General features: G+C 37.2%; 1 protein-coding gene across 1 annotated transcript in view; it reads left to right on the top strand.

Annotated features, from left to right (window-relative positions):
* The first annotated feature begins 3878 nt into the window (after window positions 1-3878).
* c1qb (complement component 1, q subcomponent, B chain) overlaps window positions 3879-23062 on the top strand; it is a 31351-nt gene continuing 12167 nt past the window's right edge. The window contains exons 1-4 of the mRNA XM_064964218.1: window positions 3879-4128; window positions 4423-4609; window positions 4829-5010; window positions 5547-5750. Of these exons, the coding sequence (XP_064820290.1) occupies window positions 4126-4128; window positions 4423-4609; window positions 4829-5010; window positions 5547-5750 (576 nt within the window). The 5' untranslated portion in view covers window positions 3879-4125. The remainder of the gene's footprint in view (window positions 4129-4422; window positions 4610-4828; window positions 5011-5546; window positions 5751-23062) is intronic.

Below are 23062 nucleotides of genomic sequence, written 5' to 3'. Positions count from 1 at the left end.
TGACTAAAACCAAGCATCATGTGACCTCTAACACAAGACAACCCTGGATGAGGTCCTGTATATTCAGACTAAAACATAGCATCATGTGACCTCTAACACAAGACAACCCTGGTTGAGGTCTTGTATATTCTGACTAAAACATAGCATCATGTAACCTCTAACACAAGACAACCCTGGTTGAGGTCCTGTATATTCTGACTATAACCAAGCATCATGTAACCTCTAACACAAGACAACCCTGGTTGAGGTCTTGTATATTCTGACTAAAACCAAGCATCATGTAACCTCTAACACAAGACAACCCTGGTTGAGGTCCTGTATATTCTGACTATAACCAAGCATCATGTGACCTCTAACACAAGACAACCCTGGTTGAGGTCCTGTATATTCTGACTATAACCAAGCATCATGTGACCTCTAACACAAGACAACCCTGGTTGAGGTCCTGTATATTCAGACTAAAACCAAGCATCATGTAACCTCTAACACAAGACAACCCTGGTTGAGGTCCTGTATATTCAGACTAAAACATAGCATCATGTGACCTCTAACACAAGACAACCCTGGTTGAGGTCCTGTATATTCAGACTAAAACCAAGCATCATGTAACCTCTAACACAAGACAACCCTGGTTGAGGTCCTGTATATTCAGACTAAAACATAGCATCATGTGACCTCTAACACAAGACAACCCTGGTTGAGGCCCTGTATATTCTGACTAATTCTGACCTCTAACACAAGACAACCCTGGTTGAGGTCCTGTATATTCAGACTAAAACATAGCATCATGTGACCTCTAACACAAGACAACCCTGGTTGAGGCCCTGTATATTCTGACTAATTCTGACCTCTAACACAAGACAACCCTGGTTGAGGTCCTGTATATTCAGACTAAAACATAGCATCATGTAACCTCTAACACAAGACAACCCTGGTTGAGGTCCTGTATATTCAGACTAAAACCAAGCATCATGTAACCTCTAACACAAGACAACCCTGGTTGAGGTCCTGTATATTCAGACTAAAACCAAGCATCATGTGACCTCTAACACAAGACAACCCTGGTTGAGGTCCTGTATATTCTGACTATAACCAAGCATCATGTGACCTCTAACACAAGACAACCCTGGTTGAGGTCCTGTATATTCAGACTAAAACCAAGCATCATGTAACCTCTAACACAAGACAACCCTGGTTGAGGTCCTGTATATTCAGACTAAAACCAAGAATCATGTGACCTCTAACACAAGACAACCCTGGTTGAGGTCCTGTATATTCTGACTATAACCAAGCATCATGTGACCTCTAACACAAGACAACCCTGGTTGAGGTCTTGTATATTCTGACTAAAACCAAGCATCATGTAACCTCTAACACAAGACAACCCTGGTTGAGGTCCTGTATATTCTGACTATAACCAAGCATCATGTGACCTCTAACACAAGACAACCCTGGTTGAGGTCCTGTATATTCTGACTATAACCAAGCATCATGTGACCTCTAACACAAGACAACCCTGGTTGAGGTCCTGTATATTCAGACTAAAACCAAGCATCATGTAACCTCTAACACAAGACAACCCTGGTTGAGGTCCTGTATATTCTGACTATAACCAAGCATCATGTGACCTCTAACACAAGACAACCCTGGTTGAGGTCCTGTATATTCAGACTAAAACCAAGCATCATGTGACCTCTAACACAAGACAACCCTGGTTGAGGTCCTGTATATTCAGACTAAAACCAAGCATCATGTAACCTCTAACACAAGACAACCCTGGTTGAGGTCCTGTATATTCTGACTATAACCAAGCATCATGTGACCTCTAACACAAGACAACCCTGGTTGAGGTCCTGTATATTCAGACTAAAACCAAGCATCATGTAACCTCTAACACAAGACAACCCTGGTTGAGGTCCTGTATTTTCAGACTAAAACATAGCATCATGTGACCTCTAACACAAGACAACCCTGGTTGAGGCCCTGTATATTCTGACTAATTCTGACCTCTAACACAAGACAACCCTGGTTGAGGTCCTGTATATTCAGACTAAAACATAGCATCATGTGACCTCTAACACAAGACAACCCTAGTTGAGGTCCTGTATATTCAGACTAATTCTGACCTCTAACACAAGACAACCCTGGTTGAGGTCCTGTATATTCAGACTAAAACATAGCATCATGTGACCTCTAACACAAGACAACCCTGGTTGAGGTCCTGTATATTCAGACTAAAACATAGCATCATGTGACCTCTAACACAAGACAACCCTGGATGAGGTCCTGTATATTCAGACTAAAACCAAGCATCATGTGACCTCTAACACAAGACTTGGTGAAAGTCTGTTTTTTGGACCTACCTTTTTTCCATTAGTTTTTTTTCTTCTTCACAGACTCCATGAAATGGTGACCTCTTCCTAAATATTTGGTCAAATTAATAATTTTGTGTATGGTTTCCTAAAAAACAGGGGTGACTCAACTAACCCTTAGGCTCAAATTACCCCACTCTCCCTCCCCTACACTGTGCTTTTGACTTGGACTGAACTAGGTGACAGTACTCATTTTGGGTGCCAGTACTGCTTATATTTAGGTGTTGGAACTTTGGAAACTAATAATATTCGATTAGAGGCGCAGGAAGTCAAGCAGTAGAGAATTCTCTTTCAGGGTTATCCAGCACAAAATCAACCACTGTGTTTAGAGGATCTGGAAATGTCTTGGACTCCTGGCTGAACAACAGATTTCCCACAAGGACTATACAGTTTTAAATGAGGAGGAGGAAGAGGAGGAATGTCAGGAGGAGGGTGAAAAGGAGGAGCAGGAGCAGGAGAAAGAGGGATCAGGAGGAAGGTGAGGAGGAAGAGGAGCAGGAGGAGGAAGAGGAAGAGTAGGAGGAGCAGGAGGAGGAAGAGGAGGTACCAGGAGAGGAGAAAGAGGAGGCGCAGGAAGAAGAGGAGGAGGAATAGGAGGAGGTACCAGGAGGAGGAGGAAGAGGAGGAAGAAGAGGACAAAGAGGAAGAGGAGGAGGGAGAGGAGGAGCAGGAAGAAGAGGAGGAGGAATAGGAGGAGTTACCAGGAGGAGGAGGAAGAGGAGGAAGAAGAGGAGGAAGAGGAAGAGGAGGAGGGAGAGGAGGAGCAGGAGAGGAGAAAGAGGAGGAGCAGGAGGACGAGGAGGAGGGAGAGAAAGAGGAGGAGTGGAGGAAGAGGAGGAGGAGGAGAGGAGGAGGAGCAGAAGAGAAGGAGGAAGAGGAGGACTAGGGTTAGGGTTAGGAGGACAAGGGGTGTTACTTAGCATCTTGATGAAGGTGACTCTCCAAAGGGTCAGTCGGAGACGGCAGGTCAGAGTTCAAGTCTTCAGAGGGTCAGTCGGAGATGGCAGGTCAGAGGGTTCTTTGTCACAACATCAGCAGCATTACAAGAGAAAGCAGGTCAGAGTTTCAGTGTTCAGAGGGTCAGTCAGGTCAGAGTTCAAGTCTTCAGATGGCAGGTCAGAGGGTTCTTTGTCACAACACCAGCAGCATTACAAGAGGAAGCAGGTCATAAGTGAAACAACATCTCCATAACAGCACAGTAGTCAGAACACACAGTCTGTGTTCCCAATGGCACACTATTAACTACAACTCTATGGACCCTGGTCTAAAGTACTGCACTCAACGGTATGGGTGCCATTTAGGATCCAGAAACACTCTGACCTCAGGAGCTCTTCCCTGTTCTCAGTCCAGTAAGAGGAACCAGGAAGACAGATGGGGGGTCGGGGGGGGGAAGAGGAACCAGGGAGACAGAAAGTGCTGAGAGAGACAGAATGACAGGGGTGTAATTATAATAATTATATGGGACATTTTTGTTGTTGTCATCCAGTGTTCGATGTGACTGTCCTCTTCCTCTTTCAGCTGAGCTTCTCTCAGTGTCTCTCTCTCTCTCTCCATCAGTCCGTCCGTAAATCAGTCTCACCGTTCATCTCTCTCTCTCTCTCTCTCTCTGTTCATCAGTCAGTCTGTCTGTCTGTCGTTGTCTTTAGAAAGACCGACACTCTTGGAGCCTCTAAGGAGCCCACAGTCATCTGAAAACAACAGACCACCAACTACAGACCCCTCCCAGAGGCTGGCAGACGACGGCACATATCAGATGGTATGTTAATGAGAAGGATAACTATCACACTGACACTAATGACTTGTATTCATGAAGCGCAGCGTGGCTAATTGAACACTGTATGTAATCTGATAGACCAGCAATTATAACAGTAGTAGTGTTGTCCTGATCTGTTCTGATTCCAACCGGGATTGAGTCTGACATAACGGTGTGTGTGTGTGTGTGTGTGTGTGTGTGTGTGTGTGTGTGTGTGTGTGTGTGTGTGTGTGTGTGTGTGTGTGTGTGTGTGTGTGTGTGTGTGTGTGTGTGTGTGTGTGTGTGTGTGTGCATAAGGCCACCTGTTGGTTGAGGTGGGGTACTGCTGCTGTGATGGTGGGCAGCATACTGGCCTCCCTTGTAACCTCTGTTGCCATGGAGCCCAGCTGTAACGCAAACCTTGGTTACCCCGGAATACCTGGGATACCAGGAGCTCACGGAGCCAACGGTAAAGACGGACCAAAGGGAGAGAAGGGAGACCCAGGTAACACACACTAAGCTAATGCCTCTCTGAGCGGTCTGTGTAACATAGACACTAAGCTATCCTGTTATGGCCTGTAAATGCCTCTCTGAGCGGTCTGTGTAACATAGACACTAAGCTATCCTGTTATGGCCTGTAATGCCTCTCTGAGCGGTCTGTGTAACATAGACACTAAGCTATCCTGTTATGGCCTGTAATGAGCAGTCTGTGATGCATGTGCAGGTGAGTCTGGTCTGCGAGGGAAGGGTCTGAAGGGGGAGCCAGGTGAATCAGGTCCTCCAGGGCGGTCAGGTCTTCAAGGGAACCCCGGTCGGCTTGGACCCAAAGGACCCCCTGGCCCCCCCGGGGAGAAAGGTAGTCCCTCCGGGGTCGACTCCTCCCTCTCCTCCTTCTTCTCCTGCAAGGTAAACAACAACACCTCTTTCTCCTATAATACAAGGTAAACAACAACACCTCTTCCTCCACTAATACAAGGTAAACAACAACACCTCTTCCTCTTATAATACAAGGTAAACAACAACACCTCTTCCTCCACTAATACAAGGTAAACAACAACACCTCTTCCTCTTATAATACAAGGTAAACAACAACACCTCTTCCTCCACTAATACAAGGTAAACAACAACACCTCTTCCTCTTATAATACAAGGTAAACAACAACACCTCTTCCTCCACTAATACAAGGTAAACAACAACACCTCTTCCTCCACTAATACAAGGTAAACAACAACACCTCTTCCTCCACTAATACATGGTTTAAATGCACGTCATCTCTAGCTGATGCCTTTGTTCCTATCGACCCAATAAGGCCAGCAGGCCTGTATTTAAACTGTAAAGTACATGACACTGCAACAACATGTCCCCTCGGGGACAATAAAGCCAGTAACATACTCTATGTGTTCGTTCTCTCTCTCTCTCTCTCTCTCTCTCTTTCTCTCAGAGGAACACCATTCAGCAGCCTCCTAAGAACTTACCCATTCGTTTCGACGGACCAATACTGTCGGGCCTTGACCCTGGCCTGGAAGGTGTATCGCTGAAGGACGGGTTGTTTAAGTGTAACATTAGTGGCGTGTACTTCTTTACCTATCATCTGTCGGCTAAGAGCCTGATCTGTGTTAACCTGAAGAAGGGGCCAGAGACCAAGGTTAGTTTTATTATTCTACCAGGAAACATGAGCTGTGTTTTAATACCCGTTCTAACATACTGTATACTAGATACTTAATGAGTGCCCATACTAACATACTGTATACTAGATACTTAAAATGAGTACCCATACTAACATACTGTATACTATGTACTTAATGAGTGCCCATACTAACATACTGTATACTAGATACTTAAAATGAGTACCCATACTAACATACTGTATACTACATACTTAATGAGTACTTATACTAACATACTGTATACTAGATACTTAATGAGTGCCCATACTAACATACTGTATACTAGATACTTAAAATGAGTACCCATACTAACATACTGTATACTATGTACTTAATGAGTGCCCATACTAACATACTGTATACTAGATACTTAAAATGAGTACCCATACTAACATACTGTATACTACATACTTAAAATGAGTACCCATACTAACATACTGTATACTATGTACTTAATGAGTACTTATACTAACATACTGTATACTACATACTTAATGAGTGCCCATACTAACATACTGTATACTACATACTTAATGCGTACTTATACTAACATACTGTATACTACATACTTAATGAGTGCCCATACTAACATACTGTATACTATGTACTTAATGAGTACTTATACTAACATACTGTATACTACATACTTAAAATGAGTACCCATACTAACATACTGTATACTATGTACTTAATGAGTACTTATACTAACATACTGTATACTACATACTTAATGAGTGCCCATACTAACATACTGTATACTACATACTTAATGAGTACTTATACTAACATACTGTATACTATGTACTTAATGAGTACTTATACTAACATACTGTATACTACATACTTAATGAGTGCCCATACTAACATACTGTATACTAGATACTTAAAATGAGTACCCATACTAACATACTGTATACTCCATACTATATACTATTAATTCATTTTAGTATACTGTATCTGAATGGTATCCTCTGAACGGTATCCAAGGTTAGTTTTATTATTCTACCAGGAAACATGAGCCGTGTTTTAATACCCGTTCTAACATACTGTATACTACATACTATTAGTTCATTTTAGTATACTGTATCTGAACGGTATCCTTTCAGTTGAGTGTACAAGCGCTTCACCGGTCTACCGGAAGATGATGCTGTTGCTATGCAACCTCTTGCTAACCCTAACCCTAACCCTAGCATAACAAACGACTAGCTAGACGTTATACGATTTTGGGTTGTCAGATTGTTCCGTCCGTAAATTCATCAGTTATTCGGCACTCTTGCACTGCTCTGAATGTCCATTGAGAACTCAAAATGATTAAACCACTTAGCTAAGAATGACGTTAAATTGTCCAATCAATAAACGCTGGGTGGTTAATGGGATAGCAGATGGTTAATATACTGCCTGGCAAGTTCGATGTATTAGTGTCCAACTGACGTGAGATAGCTAGTCAACATACCCAGTACATACTGCTGTAATGCTATGCGTTTCATAAGGGCATTGAATTTGTATCAGCTCTCGTCGGACTTCGGCTGCATATTTTCCTCCATTTTCTTCAAATCTAAAAACGTTGTGAAGCCAAGCCCGATTTCTGAAGAATTGCATTATGGGCCCTAAAAGCACAGAAATAGTGTATTTTGGCGAATTTAGTATGACATTTGGGAACTTTTGGCATACTAAATATATCGATACTATAACCAATAAGCATACAACATACTGCATTTGTCACAAATAGTACGGTTAGTGCGGTTAGTATGAATATTTGAATACAGCTATAGACTAATTAGACTGGGTTAGGGTTAGTATGAATATTTGAATACAGCTATAGACTAATTAGACTGGGTTAGGGTTAGGATTAGTATGAATATTTGAATACAGCTATAGACTAATTAGACTGGGTTAGGGTTAGGGTTAGTATGAATATTTGAATACAGCTATAGACTAATTAGACAGGGTTAGGGTTAGGGTTAGTATGAATATTTGAATACAGCCATAGACTAATTAGACTGGGTTAGGGTTAGGGTTAGTATGAATATTTGAATACAGCTATAGACTAATTAGACTGGGTTAGGGTTAGGGTTAGTATGAATATTTGAATACAGCTATAGACTAATTAGACTGGGTTAGGGTTAGGGTTAGTATGAATATTTGAATACAGCTATAGACTAATTAGACTGGGTTAGTGTTAGGGTTAGGGTTAGGGTTAGTATGAATATTTGAATACAGCTATAGACTAATTAGACTGGGTTAGGGTTAGGATGAATATTTGAATACAGCTATAGACTAATTAGACTGGGTTAGGGTTAGGGTTAGTATGAATATTTGAATACAGCTATAGACTAATTAGACTGGGTTAGGGTTAGGGTTAGTATGAATATTTGAATACAGCTATAGACTAATTAGACTGGGTTAGGGTTAGGGTTAGTATGAATATTTGAATACAGCTATAGACTAATTAGACTGGGTTAGGGTTAGGGTTAGTATGAATATTTGAATAGAGCTATAGACTAATTAGACTGGGTTAGTGTTAGGGTTAGGGTTAGGGTTAGTATGAATATTTGAATACAGCTATAGACTAATTAGACTGGGTTAGGGTTAGGATGAATATTTGAATACAGCTATAGACTAATTAGACTGGGTTAGGGTTAGTATGAATATTTGAATACAGCTATAGACTAATTAGACTGGGTTAGGGTTAGGGTTAGTATGAATATTTGAATACAGCTATAGACTAATTAGACTGGGTTAGGGTTAGGGTTAGTATGAATATTTGAATAGAGCTATAGACTAATTAGACTGGGTTAGTGTTAGGGTTAGGGTTAGTATGAATATTTGAATACAGCTATAGACTAATTAGACTGGGTTAGGGTTAGGATGAATATTTGAATACAGCTATAGACTAATTAGACTGGGTTAGGGTTAGGGTTAGTATGAATATTTGAATACAGCTATAGACTAATTAGACTGGGTTAGGGTTAGGGTTAGTATGAATATTTGAATAGAGCTATAGACTAATTAGACTGGGTTAGTGTTAGGGTTAGGGTTAGGGTTAGTATGAATATTTGAATACAGCTATAGACTAATTAGACTGGGTTAGGGTTAGGATGAATATTTGAATACAGCTATAGACTAATTAGACTGGGTTAGGGTTAGGGTTAGTATGAATATTTGAATACAGCTATAGACTAATTAGACTGGGTTAGTGTTAGGGTTAGGGTTAGTATGAATATTTGAATACAGCTATAGACTAATTAGACTGGGTTAGGGTTAGGATGAATATTTGAATACAGCTATAGACTAATTAGACTGGGTTAGGGTTAGGGTTAGTATGAATATTTGAATACAGCTATAGACTAATTAGACTGGGTTAGGGTTAGGGTTAGTATGAATATTTGAATACAGCTATAGACTAATTAGACTGGGTTAGGGTTAGGGTTAGTATGAATATTTGAATAGAGCTATAGACTAATTAGACTGGGTTAGTGTTAGGGTTAGGGTTAGGGTTAGTATGAATATTTGAATACAGCTATAGACTAATTAGACTGGGTTAGGGTTAGGATGAATATTTGAATACAGCTATAGACTAATTAGACTGGGTTAGGGTTAGGGTTAGTATGAATATTTGAATACAGCTATAGACTAATTAGACTGGGTTAGGGTTAGGGTTAGTATGAATATTTGAATACAGCTATAGACTAATTAGACTGGGTTAGGGTTAGGGTTAGTATGAATATTTGAATACAGCTATAGACTAATTAGACTGGGTTAGGGTTAGGGTTAGTATGAATATTTGAATAGAGCTATAGACTAATTAGACTGGGTTAGTGTTAGGGTTAGGGTTAGGGTTAGTATGAATATTTGAATACAGCTATAGACTAATTAGACTGGGTTAGGGTTAGGATGAATATTTGAATACAGCTATAGACTAATTAGACTGGGTTAGGGTTAGGGTTAGTATGAATATTTGAATACAGCTATAGACTAATTAGACTGGGTTAGGGTTAGGGTTAGTATGAATATTTGAATACAGCTATAGACTAATTAGACTGGGTTAGGGTTAGGGTTAGTATGAATATTTGAATAGAGCTATAGACTAATTAGACTGGGTTAGTGTTAGGGTTAGGGTTAGTATGAATATTTGAATACAGCTATAGACTAATTAGACTGGGTTAGGGTTAGGATGAATATTTGAATACAGCTATAGACTAATTAGACTGGGTTAGGGTTAGGGTTAGTATGAATATTTGAATACAGCTATAGACTAATTAGACTGGGTTAGGGTTAGGGTTAGTATGAATATTTGAATACAGCTATAGACTAATTAGACTGGGTTAGGGTTAGGGTTAGTATGAATATTTGAATACAGCTATAGACTAATTAGACTGGGTTAGGGTTAGGGTTAGTATGAATATTTGAATACAGCTATAGACTAATTAGACTGGGTTAGGGTTAGGGTTAGTATGAATATTTGAATACAGCTATAGACTAATTAGACTGGGTTAGGGTTAGGGTTAGTATGAATATTTGAATACAGCTATAGACTAATTACACTGGGTTAGGGTTAGGGTTAGTATGAATATTTGAATAGAGCTATAGACTAATTAGACTGGGTTAGTGTTAGGGTTAGGGTTAGGGTTAGTATGAATATTTGAATACAGCTATAGACTAATTAGACTGGGTTAGGGTTAGGATGAATATTTGAATACAGCTATAGACTAATTAGACTGGGTTAGGGTTAGGGTTAGTATGAATATTTGAATACAGCTATAGACTAATTAGACTGGGTTAGGGTTAGGGTTAGTATGAATATTTGAATACAGCTATAGACTAATTAGACTGGGTTAGGGTTAGGGTTAGTATGAATATTTGAATAGAGCTATAGACTAATTAGACTGGGTTAGTGTTAGGGTTAGGGTTAGTATGAATATTTGAATACAGCTATAGACTAATTAGACTGGGTTAGGGTTAGGATGAATATTTGAATACAGCTATAGACTAATTAGACTGGGTTAGGGTTAGGGTTAGTATGAATATTTGAATACAGCTATAGACTAATTAGACTGGGTTAGGGTTAGGGTTAGTATGAATATTTGAATACAGCTATAGACTAATTAGACTGGGTTAGGGTTAGTGTTAGGGTTAGTGTTAGGGTTAGTATGAATATTTGAATACAGCTATAGACTAATTAGACAGGGTTAGGGTTAGGGTTAGGATGAATATTTGAATACAGCTATAGACTAATTAGACAGGGTTAGGGTTAGGGTTAGTATGAATATTTGAATACAGCTATAGACTAATTAGACAGGGTTAGGGTTAGGGTTAGTATGAATATTTGAATACAGCTATAGACTAATTAGACAGGGTTAGGGTTAGGGTTAGTGTTAGGGTTAGGATGAATATTTGAATACAGCTATAGACTAATTAGACAGGGTTAGGGTTAGGGTTAGTATGAATATTTGAATACAGCTATAGACTAATTAGACTGGGTTAGGGTTAGTGTTAGGGTTAGGGTTAGGGTTAGGGTTAGTATGAATATTTGAATACAGCTATAGACTAATTAGACAGGGTTAGGGTTAGGGTTAGTATGAATATTTGAATACAGCTATAGACTAATTAGACTGGGTTAGGGTTAGTGTTAGGGTTAGTGTTAGGGTTAGTATGAATATTTGAATACAGCTATAGACTAATTAGACAGGGTTAGGGTTAGGGTTAGGATGAATATTTGAATACAGCTATAGACTAATTAGACAGGGTTAGGGTTAGGGTTAGTATGAATATTTGAATACAGCTATAGACTAATTAGACTGGGTTAGGGTTAGTGTTAGGGTTAGTGTTAGGGTTAGTATGAATATTTGAATACAGCTATAGACTAATTAGACAGGGTTAGGGTTAGGGTTAGGATGAATATTTGAATACAACTATAGACTAATTAGACTGGGTTAGGGTTAGTATTTGAATACAGCTATAGACTAATTAGACAGGGTTAGGGTTAGGGTTAGTATGAATATTTGAATACAGCTATAGACTAATTAGACTGGGTTAGTGTTAGGGTTAGGGTTAGGGTTAGTATGAATATTTGAATACAGCTATAGACTAATTAGACTGGGTTAGGGTTAGGGTTAGGATGAATATTTGAATACAGCTATAGACTAATTAGACAGGGTTAGGGTTAGTATGAATATTTGAATAGAGCTATAGACTAATTAGACTGGGTTAGGGTTAGGGTTAGGGTTAGTATGAATATTTGAATACAGCTATAGACTAATTAGACTGGGTTAGGGTTAGTGTTAGGGTTAGGGTTAGGGTTAGTATGAATATTTGAATACAGCTATAGACTAATTAGACAGGGTTAGGGTTAGGTTAGTATGAATATTTGAATACAGCTATAGACTAATTAGACAGGGTTAGGGTTAGGGTTAGTGTTAGGGTTAGGATGAATATTTGAATACAGCTATAGACTAATTAGACAGGGTTAGGGTTAGGGTTAGTATGAATATTTGAATACAGCTATAGACTAATTAGACAGGGTTAGGGTTAGGGTTAGTATGAATATTTGAATACAGCTATAGACTAATTAGACTGGGTTAGGGTTAGGGTTAGTATGAATATTTGAATACAGCTATAGACTAATTAGACTGGGTTAGGGTTAGGGTTAGTATGAATATTTGAATACAGCTATAGACTAATTAGACTGGGTTAGGGTTAGGGTTAGTATGAATATTTGAATAGAGCTATAGACTAATTAGACTGGGTTAGTGTTAGGGTTAGGGTTAGTATGAATATTTGAATACAGCTATAGACTAATTAGACTGGGTTAGGGTTAGGATGAATATTTGAATACAGCTATAGACTAATTAGACTGGGTTAGGGTTAGGGTTAGTATGAATATTTGAATACAGCTATAGACTAATTAGACTGGGTTAGGGTTAGGTTAGTATGAATATTTGAATAGAGCTATAGACTAATTAGACTGGGTTAGTGTTAGGGTTAGGGTTAGGGTTAGTATGAATATTTGAATACAGCTATAGACTAATTAGACTGGGTTAGGGTTAGGATGAATATTTGAATACAGCTATAGACTAATTAGACTGGGTTAGGGTTAGGGTTAGTATGAATATTTGAATACAGCTATAGACTAATTAGACTGGGTTAGTGTTAGGGTTAGGGTTAGTATGAATATTTGAATACAGCTATAGACTAATTAGACTGGGTTAGGGTTAGGATGAATATTTGAATACAGCTATAGACTAATTAGACTGGGTTAGGGTTAGGGTTAGTATGAATATTTGAATACAGCTATAGACTAATTAGACTGGGTTAGGGTTAGGGTTAGTATGAATATTTGAATACAGCTATAGACTAATTAGACTGGGTTAGGGTTAGGGTTAGTATGAATATTTGAATAGAGCTATAGACTAATTAGACTGGGTTAGTGTTAGGGTTAGGGTTAGGGTTAGTATGAATATTTGAATACAGCTATAGACTAATTAGACTGGGTTAGGGTTAGGATGAATATTTGAATACAGCTATAGACTAATTAGACTGGGTTAGGTTAGGGTTAGTATGAATATTTGAATACAGCTATAGACTAATTAGACTGGGTTAGGGTTAGGGTTAGTATGAATATTTGAATACAGCTATAGACTAATTAGACTGGGTTAGGGTTAGGGTTAGTATGAATATTTGAATACAGCTATAGACTAATTAGACTGGGTTAGGGTTAGGGTTAGTATGAATATTTGAATAGAGCTATAGACTAATTAGACTGGGTTAGTGTTAGGGTTAGGGTTAGGGTTAGTATGAATATTTGAATACAGCTATAGACTAATTAGACTGGGTTAGGGTTAGGATGAATATTTGAATACAGCTATAGACTAATTAGACTGGGTTAGGGTTAGGGTTAGTATGAATATTTGAATACAGCTATAGACTAATTAGACTGGGTTAGGGTTAGGGTTAGTATGAATATTTGAATACAGCTATAGACTAATTAGACTGGGTTAGGGTTAGGGTTAGTATGAATATTTGAATAGAGCTATAGACTAATTAGACTGGGTTAGTGTTAGGGTTAGGGTTAGTATGAATATTTGAATACAGCTATAGACTAATTAGACTGGGTTAGGGTTAGGATGAATATTTGAATACAGCTATAGACTAATTAGACTGGGTTAGGGTTAGGGTTAGTATGAATATTTGAATACAGCTATAGACTAATTAGACTGGGTTAGGGTTAGGGTTAGTATGAATATTTGAATACAGCTATAGACTAATTAGACTGGGTTAGGGTTAGGGTTAGTATGAATATTTGAATACAGCTATAGACTAATTAGACTGGGTTAGGGTTAGGGTTAGTATGAATATTTGAATACAGCTATAGACTAATTAGACTGGGTTAGGGTTAGGGTTAGTATGAATATTTGAATACAGCTATAGACTAATTAGACTGGGTTAGGGTTAGGGTTAGTATGAATATTTGAATACAGCTATAGACTAATTAGACTGGGTTAGGGTTAGGGTTAGTATGAATATTTGAATAGAGCTATAGACTAATTAGACTGGGTTAGTGTTAGGGTTAGGGTTAGGGTTAGTATGAATATTTGAATACAGCTATAGACTAATTAGACTGGGTTAGGGTTAGGATGAATATTTGAATACAGCTATAGACTAATTAGACTGGGTTAGGGTTAGGGTTAGTATGAATATTTGAATACAGCTATAGACTAATTAGACTGGGTTAGGGTTAGGGTTAGTATGAATATTTGAATACAGCTATAGACTAATTAGACTGGGTTAGGGTTAGGGTTAGTATGAATATTTGAATAGAGCTATAGACTAATTAGACTGGGTTAGTGTTAGGGTTAGGGTTAGTATGAATATTTGAATACAGCTATAGACTAATTAGACTGGGTTAGGGTTAGGATGAATATTTGAATACAGCTATAGACTAATTAGACTGGGTTAGGGTTAGGGTTAGTATGAATATTTGAATACAGCTATAGACTAATTAGACTGGGTTAGGGTTAGGGTTAGTATGAATATTTGAATACAGCTATAGACTAATTAGACTGGGTTAGGGTTAGTGTTAGGGTTAGTGTTAGGGTTAGTATGAATATTTGAATACAGCTATAGACTAATTAGACAGGGTTAGGGTTAGGGTTAGGATGAATATTTGAATACAGCTATAGACTAATTAGACAGGGTTAGGGTTAGGGTTAGTATGAATATTTGAATACAGCTATAGACTAATTAGACAGGGTTAGGGTTAGGGTTAGTATGAATATTTGAATACAGCTATAGACTAATTAGACAGGGTTAGGGTTAGGGTTAGTGTTAGGGTTAGGATGAATATTTGAATACAGCTATAGACTAATTAGACAGGGTTAGGGTTAGGGTTAGTATGAATATTTGAATACAGCTATAGACTAATTAGACTGGGTTAGGGTTAGTGTTAGGGTTAGGGTTAGGGTTAGGGTTAGTATGAATATTTGAATACAGCTATAGACTAATTAGACAGGGTTAGGGTTAGGGTTAGTATGAATATTTGAATACAGCTATAGACTAATTAGACTGGGTTAGGGTTAGTGTTAGGGTTAGTGTTAGGGTTAGTATGAATATTTGAATACAGCTATAGACTAATTAGACAGGGTTAGGGTTAGGGTTAGGATGAATATTTGAATACAGCTATAGACTAATTAGACAGGGTTAGGGTTAGGGTTAGTATGAATATTTGAATACAGCTATAGACTAATTAGACTGGGTTAGGGTTAGTGTTAGGGTTAGTGTTAGGGTTAGTATGAATATTTGAATACAGCTATAGACTAATTAGACAGGGTTAGGGTTAGGGTTAGGATGAATATTTGAATACAACTATAGACTAATTAGACTGGGTTAGGGTTAGTATTTGAATACAGCTATAGACTAATTAGACAGGGTTAGGGTTAGGGTTAGTATGAATATTTGAATACAGCTATAGACTAATTAGACTGGGTTAGTGTTAGGGTTAGGGTTAGGGTTAGTATGAATATTTGAATACAGCTATAGACTAATTAGACTGGGTTAGGGTTAGGGTTAGGATGAATATTTGAATACAGCTATAGACTAATTAGACAGGGTTAGGGTTAGTATGAATATTTGAATAGAGCTATAGACTAATTAGACTGGGTTAGGGTTAGGGTTAGGGTTAGTATGAATATTTGAATACAGCTATAGACTAATTAGACTGGGTTAGGGTTAGTGTTAGGGTTAGGGTTAGGGTTAGTATGAATATTTGAATACAGCTATAGACTAATTAGACAGGGTTAGGGTTAGGGTTAGTATGAATATTTGAATACAGCTATAGACTAATTAGACAGGGTTAGGGTTAGGGTTAGTGTTAGGGTTAGGATGAATATTTGAATACAGCTATAGACTAATTAGACAGGGTTAGGGTTAGGGTTAGTATGAATATTTGAATACAGCTATAGACTAATTAGACAGGGTTAGGGTTAGGGTTAGTATGAATATTTGAATACAGCTATAGACTAATTAGACTGGGTTAGGGTTAGGGTTAGTATGAATATTTGAATACAGCTATAGACTAATTAGACTGGGTTAGTGTTAGGGTTAGGGTTAGGGTTAGTATGAATATTTGAATACAGCTATAGACTAATTAGACAGGGTTAGGGTTAGGGTTAGTATGAATATTTGAATACAGCTATAGACTAATTAGACTGGGTTAGGGTTAGGGTTAGTATGAATATTTGAATAAAGCTATAGACTAATTAGACAGGGTTAGGGTTAGGGTTAGGATGAATATTTGAATACAGCTATAGACTAATTAGACAGGGTTAGGGTTAGGGTTAGGGTTAGTATGAATATTTGAATACAGCTATAGACTAATTAGACAGGGTTAGGGTTAGGGTTAGTATTTGAATACAGCTATAGACTAATTAGACTGGGTTAGGGTTAGGGTTAGTATGAATATTTGAATACAGCTATAGACTAATTAGACAGGGTTAGGGTTAGGGTTAGTATGAATATTTGAATACAGCTATAGACTAATTAGACAGGGTTAGGGTTAGGGTTAGTATGAATATTTGAATACAGCTATAGACTAATTAGACAGGGTTAGGGTTAGGGTTAGTATTTGAATACAGCTATAGACTAATTAGACAGGGTTAGGGTTAGGGTTAGTATGAATATTTGAATACAGCTATAGACTAATTAGACTGGGTTAGGGTTAGTATTTGAATACAGCTATAGACTAATTAGACTGGGTTAGGGTTAGGGTTAGTATGAATATTTGAATACAGCTATAGACTAATTAGACTGGGTTAGGGTTAGGGTTAGTATGAATATTTGAATACAGCTATAGACTAATTAGACTGGGTTAGGGTTAGGGTTAGTATGAATATTTGAATACAGCTATAGACTAATTAGACTGGGTTAGGGTTAGGGTTAGTATGAATATTTGAATAGAGCTATAGACTAATTAGACTGGGTTAGTGTTAGGGTTAGTATGAATATTTGAATACAGCTATAGACTAATTAGACAGGGTTAGGGTTAGGGTTAGTGTTAGGGTTAGGATGAATATTTGAATACAGCTATAGACTAATTAGACAGGGTTAGGGTTAGGGTTAGTATGAATATTTGAATACAGCTATAGACTAATTAGACAGGGTTAGGGTTAGGGTTAGTATGAATATTTGAATACAGCTATAGACTAATTAGACTGGGTTAGGGTTAGGGTTAGTATGAATATTTGAATACAGCTATAGACTAATTAGACTGGGTTAGTGTTAGGGTTAGGGTTAGGGTTAGTATGAATATTTGAATACAGCTATAGACTAATTAGACAGGGTTAGGGTTAGGGTTAGGATGAATATTTGAATACAGCTATAGACTAATTAGACTGGGTTAGGGTTAGGGTTAGTATGAATATTTGAATAAAGCTATAGACTAATTAGACAGGGTTAGGGTTAGGGTTAGGATGAATATTTGAATACAGCTATAGACTAATTAGACAGGGTTAGGGTTAGGGTTAGGGTTAGTATGAATATTTGAATACAGCTATAGACTAATTAGACAGGGTTAGGGTTAGGGTTAGTATTTGAATACAGCTATAGACTAATTAGACTGGGTTAGGGTTAGGGTTAGTATGAATATTTGAATACAGCTATAGACTAATTAGACAGGGTTAGGGTTAGGGTTAGTATGAATATTTGAATACAGCTATAGACTAATTAGACAGGGTTAGGGTTAGGGTTAGTATGAATATTTGAATACAGCTATAGACTAATTAGACAGGGTTAGGGTTAGGGTTAGTATTTGAATACAGCTATAGACTAATTAGACAGGGTTAGGGTTAGGGTTAGTATGAATATTTGAATACAGCTATAGACTAATTAGACTGGGTTAGGGTTAGTATTTGAATACAGCTATAGACTAATTAGACTGGGTTAGGGTTAGGGTTAGTATGAATATTTGAATACAGCTATAGACTAATTAGACTGGGTTAGGGTTAGGGTTAGTATGAATATTTGAATACAGCTATAGACTAATTAGACTGGGTTAGGGTTAGGGTTAGTATGAATATTTGAATACAGCTATAGACTAATTAGACTGGGTTAGGGTTAGGGTTAGTATGAATATTTGAATAGAGCTATAGACTAATTAGACTGGGTTAGTGTTAGGGTTAGGGTTAGGGTTAGTATGAATATTTGAATACAGCTATAGACTAATTAGACTGGGTTAGGGTTAGGATGAATATTTGAATACAGCTATAGACTAATTAGACTGGGTTAGGGTTAGGGTTAGTATGAATATTTGAATACAGCTATAGACTAATTAGACAGGGTTAGGGTTAGGGTTAGGGTTAGTATGAATATTTGAATACAGCTATAGACTAATTAGACTGGGTTAGGGTTAGGGTTAGTATGAATATTTGAATAGAGCTATAGACTAATTAGACTGGGTTAGTGTTAGGGTTAGGGTTAGTATGAATATTTGAATACAGCTATAGACTAATTAGACTGGGTTAGGGTTAGGATGAATATTTGAATACAGCTATAGACTAATTAGACTGGGTTAGGGTTAGGGTTAGTATGAATATTTGAATACAGCTATAGACTAATTAGACTGGGTTAGGGTTAGGGTTAGTATGAATATTTGAATAGAGCTATAGACTAATTAGACTGGGTTAGTGTTAGGGTTAGGGTTAGGTTAGTATGAATATTTGAATACAGCTATAGACTAATTAGACTGGGTTAGGGTTAGGATGAATATTTGAATACAGCTATAGACTAATTAGACTGGGTTAGGGTTAGGGTTAGTATGAATATTTGAATACAGCTATAGACTAATTAGACTGGGTTAGTGTTAGGGTTAGGGTTAGGGTTAGTATGAATATTTGAATACAGCTATAGACTAATTAGACTGGGTTAGGGTTAGGATGAATATTTGAATACAGCTATAGACTAATTACACTGGGTTAGGGTTAGGGTTAGTATGAATATTTGAATACAGCTATAGACTAATTAGACTGGGTTAGGGTTAGGGTTAGTATGAATATTTGAATACAGCTATAGACTAATTAGACTGGGTTAGGGTTAGGGTTAGTATGAATATTTGAATAGAGCTATAGACTAATTAGACTGGGTTAGTGTTAGGGTTAGGGTTAGTATATGAATATTTGAATACAGCTATAGACTAATTAGACTGGGTTAGGGTTAGGATGAATATTTGAATACAGCTATAGACTAATTAGACTGGGTTAGGGTTAGGGTTAGTATGAATATTTGAATACAGCTATAGACTAATTAGACTGGGTTAGGGTTAGGGTTAGTATGAATATTTGAATACAGCTATAGACTAATTAGACTGGGTTAGGGTTAGTGTTAGGGTTAGTGTTAGGGTTAGTATGAATATTTGAATACAGCTATAGACTAATTAGACAGGGTTAGGGTTAGGGTTAGGATGAATATTTGAATACAGCTATAGACTAATTAGACAGGGTTAGGGTTAGGGTTAGTATGAATATTTGAATACAGCTATAGACTAATTAGACAGGGTTAGGGTTAGGGTTAGTATGAATATTTGAATACAGCTATAGACTAATTAGACAGGGTTAGGGTTAGGGTTAGTGTTAGGGTTAGGATGAATATTTGAATACAGCTATAGACTAATTAGACAGGGTTAGGGTTAGGGTTAGTATGAATATTTGAATACAGCTATAGACTAATTAGACTGGGTTAGGGTTAGTGTTAGGGTTAGGGTTAGGGTTAGGGTTAGTATGAATATTTGAATACAGCTATAGACTAATTAGACAGGGTTAGGGTTAGGGTTAGTATGAATATTTGAATACAGCTATAGACTAATTAGACTGGGTTAGGGTTAGTGTTAGGGTTAGTGTTAGGGTTAGTATGAATATTTGAATACAGCTATAGACTAATTAGACAGGGTTAGGGTTAGGGTTAGGATGAATATTTGAATACAGCTATAGACTAATTAGACAGGGTTAGGGTTAGGGTTAGTATGAATATTTGAATACAGCTATAGACTAATTAGACTGGGTTAGGGTTAGTGTTAGGGTTAGTGTTAGGGTTAGTATGAATATTTGAATACAGCTATAGACTAATTAGACAGGGTTAGGGTTAGGGTTAGGATGAATATTTGAATACAACTATAGACTAATTAGACTGGGTTAGGGTTAGTATTTGAATACAGCTATAGACTAATTAGACAGGGTTAGGGTTAGGGTTAGTATGAATATTTGAATACAGCTATAGACTAATTAGACTGGGTTAGTGTTAGGGTTAGGGTTAGGGTTAGTATGAATATTTGAATACAGCTATAGACTAATTAGACTGGGTTAGGGTTAGGGTTAGGATGAATATTTGAATACAGCTATAGACTAATTAGACAGGGTTAGGGTTAGTATGAATATTTGAATAGAGCTATAGACTAATTAGACTGGGTTAGGGTTAGGGTTAGGGTTAGTATGAATATTTGAATACAGCTATAGACTAATTAGACTGGGTTAGGGTTAGTGTTAGGGTTAGGGTTAGGGTTAGTATGAATATTTGAATACAGCTATAGACTAATTAGACAGGGTTAGGGTTAGGGTTAGTATGAATATTTGAATACAGCTATAGACTAATTAGACAGGGTTAGGGTTAGGGTTAGTGTTAGGGTTAGGATGAATATTTGAATACAGCTATAGACTAATTAGACAGGGTTAGGGTTAGGGTTAGTATGAATATTTGAATACAGCTATAGACTAATTAGACAGGGTTAGGGTTAGGGTTAGTATGAATATTTGAATACAGCTATAGACTAATTAGACTGGGTTAGGGTTAGGGTTAGTATGAATATTTGAATACAGCTATAGACTAATTAGACTGGGTTAGTGTTAGGGTTAGGGTTAGGGTTAGTATGAATATTTGAATACAGCTATAGACTAATTAGACAGGGTTAGGGTTAGGGTTAGTATGAATATTTGAATACAGCTATAGACTAATTAGACTGGGTTAGGGTTAGGGTTAGTATGAATATTTGAATAAAGCTATAGACTAATTAGACAGGGTTAGGGTTAGGGTTAGTATGAATATTTGAATACAGCTATAGACTAATTAGACAGGGTTAGGGTTAGGGTTAGGGTTAGTATGAATATTTGAATACAGCTATAGACTAATTAGACAGGGTTAGGGTTAGGGTTAGTATTTGAATACAGCTATAGACTAATTAGACTGGGTTAGGGTTAGGGTTAGTATGAATATTTGAATACAGCTATAGACTAATTAGACAGGGTTAGGGTTAGGGTTAGTATGAATATTTGAATACAGCTATAGACTAATTAGACAGGGTTAGGGTTAGGGTTAGTATGAATATTTGAATACAGCTATAGACTAATTAGACAGGGTTAGGGTTAGGGTTAGTATTTGAATACAGCTATAGACTAATTAGACAGGGTTAGGGTTAGGGTTAGTATGAATATTTGAATACAGCTATAGACTAATTAGACTGGGTTAGGGTTAGTATTTGAATACAGCTATAGACTAATTAGACTGGGTTAGTGTTAGGGTTAGTGTTAGTATGAATATTTGAATACAGCTATAGACTAATTAGACAGGGTTAGGGTTAGTATGAATATTTGAATACAGCTATAGACTAATTAGACTGGGTTAGGGTTAGTATTTGAATACAGCTATAGACTAATTAGACTGGGTTAGGGTTAGTATTTGAATACAGCTATAGTCTAATTAGACAGGGTTAGGGTTAGTATGAATATTTGAATAAAGCTATAGACTAATTAGACTGGGTTAGGGTTAGTATTTGAATACAGCTATAGACTAATTAGACTGGGTTAGGGTTAGTATTTGAATACAGCTATAGACTAATTAGACAGGGTTAGGGTTAGGGTTAGTATTTGAATACAGCTATAGACTAATTAGACAGGGTTAGGGTTAGGGTTAGTATGAATATTTGAATACAGCTATAGACTAATTAGACAGGGTTAGGGTTAGGGTTAGTATGAATATTTGAATACAGCTATAGACTAATTAGACAGGGTTAGGGTTAGGGTTAGTATTTGAATACAGCTATAGACTAATTAGACAGGGTTAGGGTTAGGGTTAGTATGAATATTTGAATACAGCTATAGACTAATTAGACTGGGTTAGGGTTAGTATTTGAATACAGCTATAGACTAATTAGACTGGGTTAGTGTTAGGGTTAGGGTTAGTATGAATATTTGAATACAGCTATAGACTAATTAGACAGGGTTAGGGTTAGTATGAATATTTGAATACAGCTATAGACTAATTAGACTGGGTTAGGGTTAGTATTTGAATACAGCTATAGACTAATTAGACTGGGTTAGGGTTAGTATTTGAATACAGCTATAGACTGATTAGACAGGGTTAGGGTTAGGGTTAGTATTTGAATACAGCTATAGACTAATTAGACTGGGTTAGGGTTAGTATTTGAATACAGCTATAGACTAATTAGACTGGGTTAGGGTTAGTATTTGAATACAGCTATAGACTAATTAGACTGGGTTAGGGTTAGTATTTGAATACAGCTATAGACTAATTAGACTGGGTTAGGGTTAGTATTTGAATACAGCTATAGACTAATTAGACTGGGTTAGGGTTAGTATTTGAATACAGCTATAGACTAATTAGACTGGGTTAGGGTTAGGATGAATACAGCTATAGACTAATTAGACAGGGTTAGGGTTAGGATGAATACAGCTATAGACTAATTAGACTGGGTTAGGGTTAGGATGAATACAGCTATAGACTAATTAGACTGGGT

This window comes from Oncorhynchus masou, unplaced genomic scaffold (assembly GCF_036934945.1).
Source record: "Oncorhynchus masou masou isolate Uvic2021 unplaced genomic scaffold, UVic_Omas_1.1 unplaced_scaffold_939, whole genome shotgun sequence".
NCBI classification, from domain to species: domain Eukaryota; kingdom Metazoa; phylum Chordata; class Actinopteri; order Salmoniformes; family Salmonidae; genus Oncorhynchus; species Oncorhynchus masou.
Note: the sequence above shows the minus strand (reverse complement) of the source record. Positions and strands in the feature narration are given on the sequence as shown.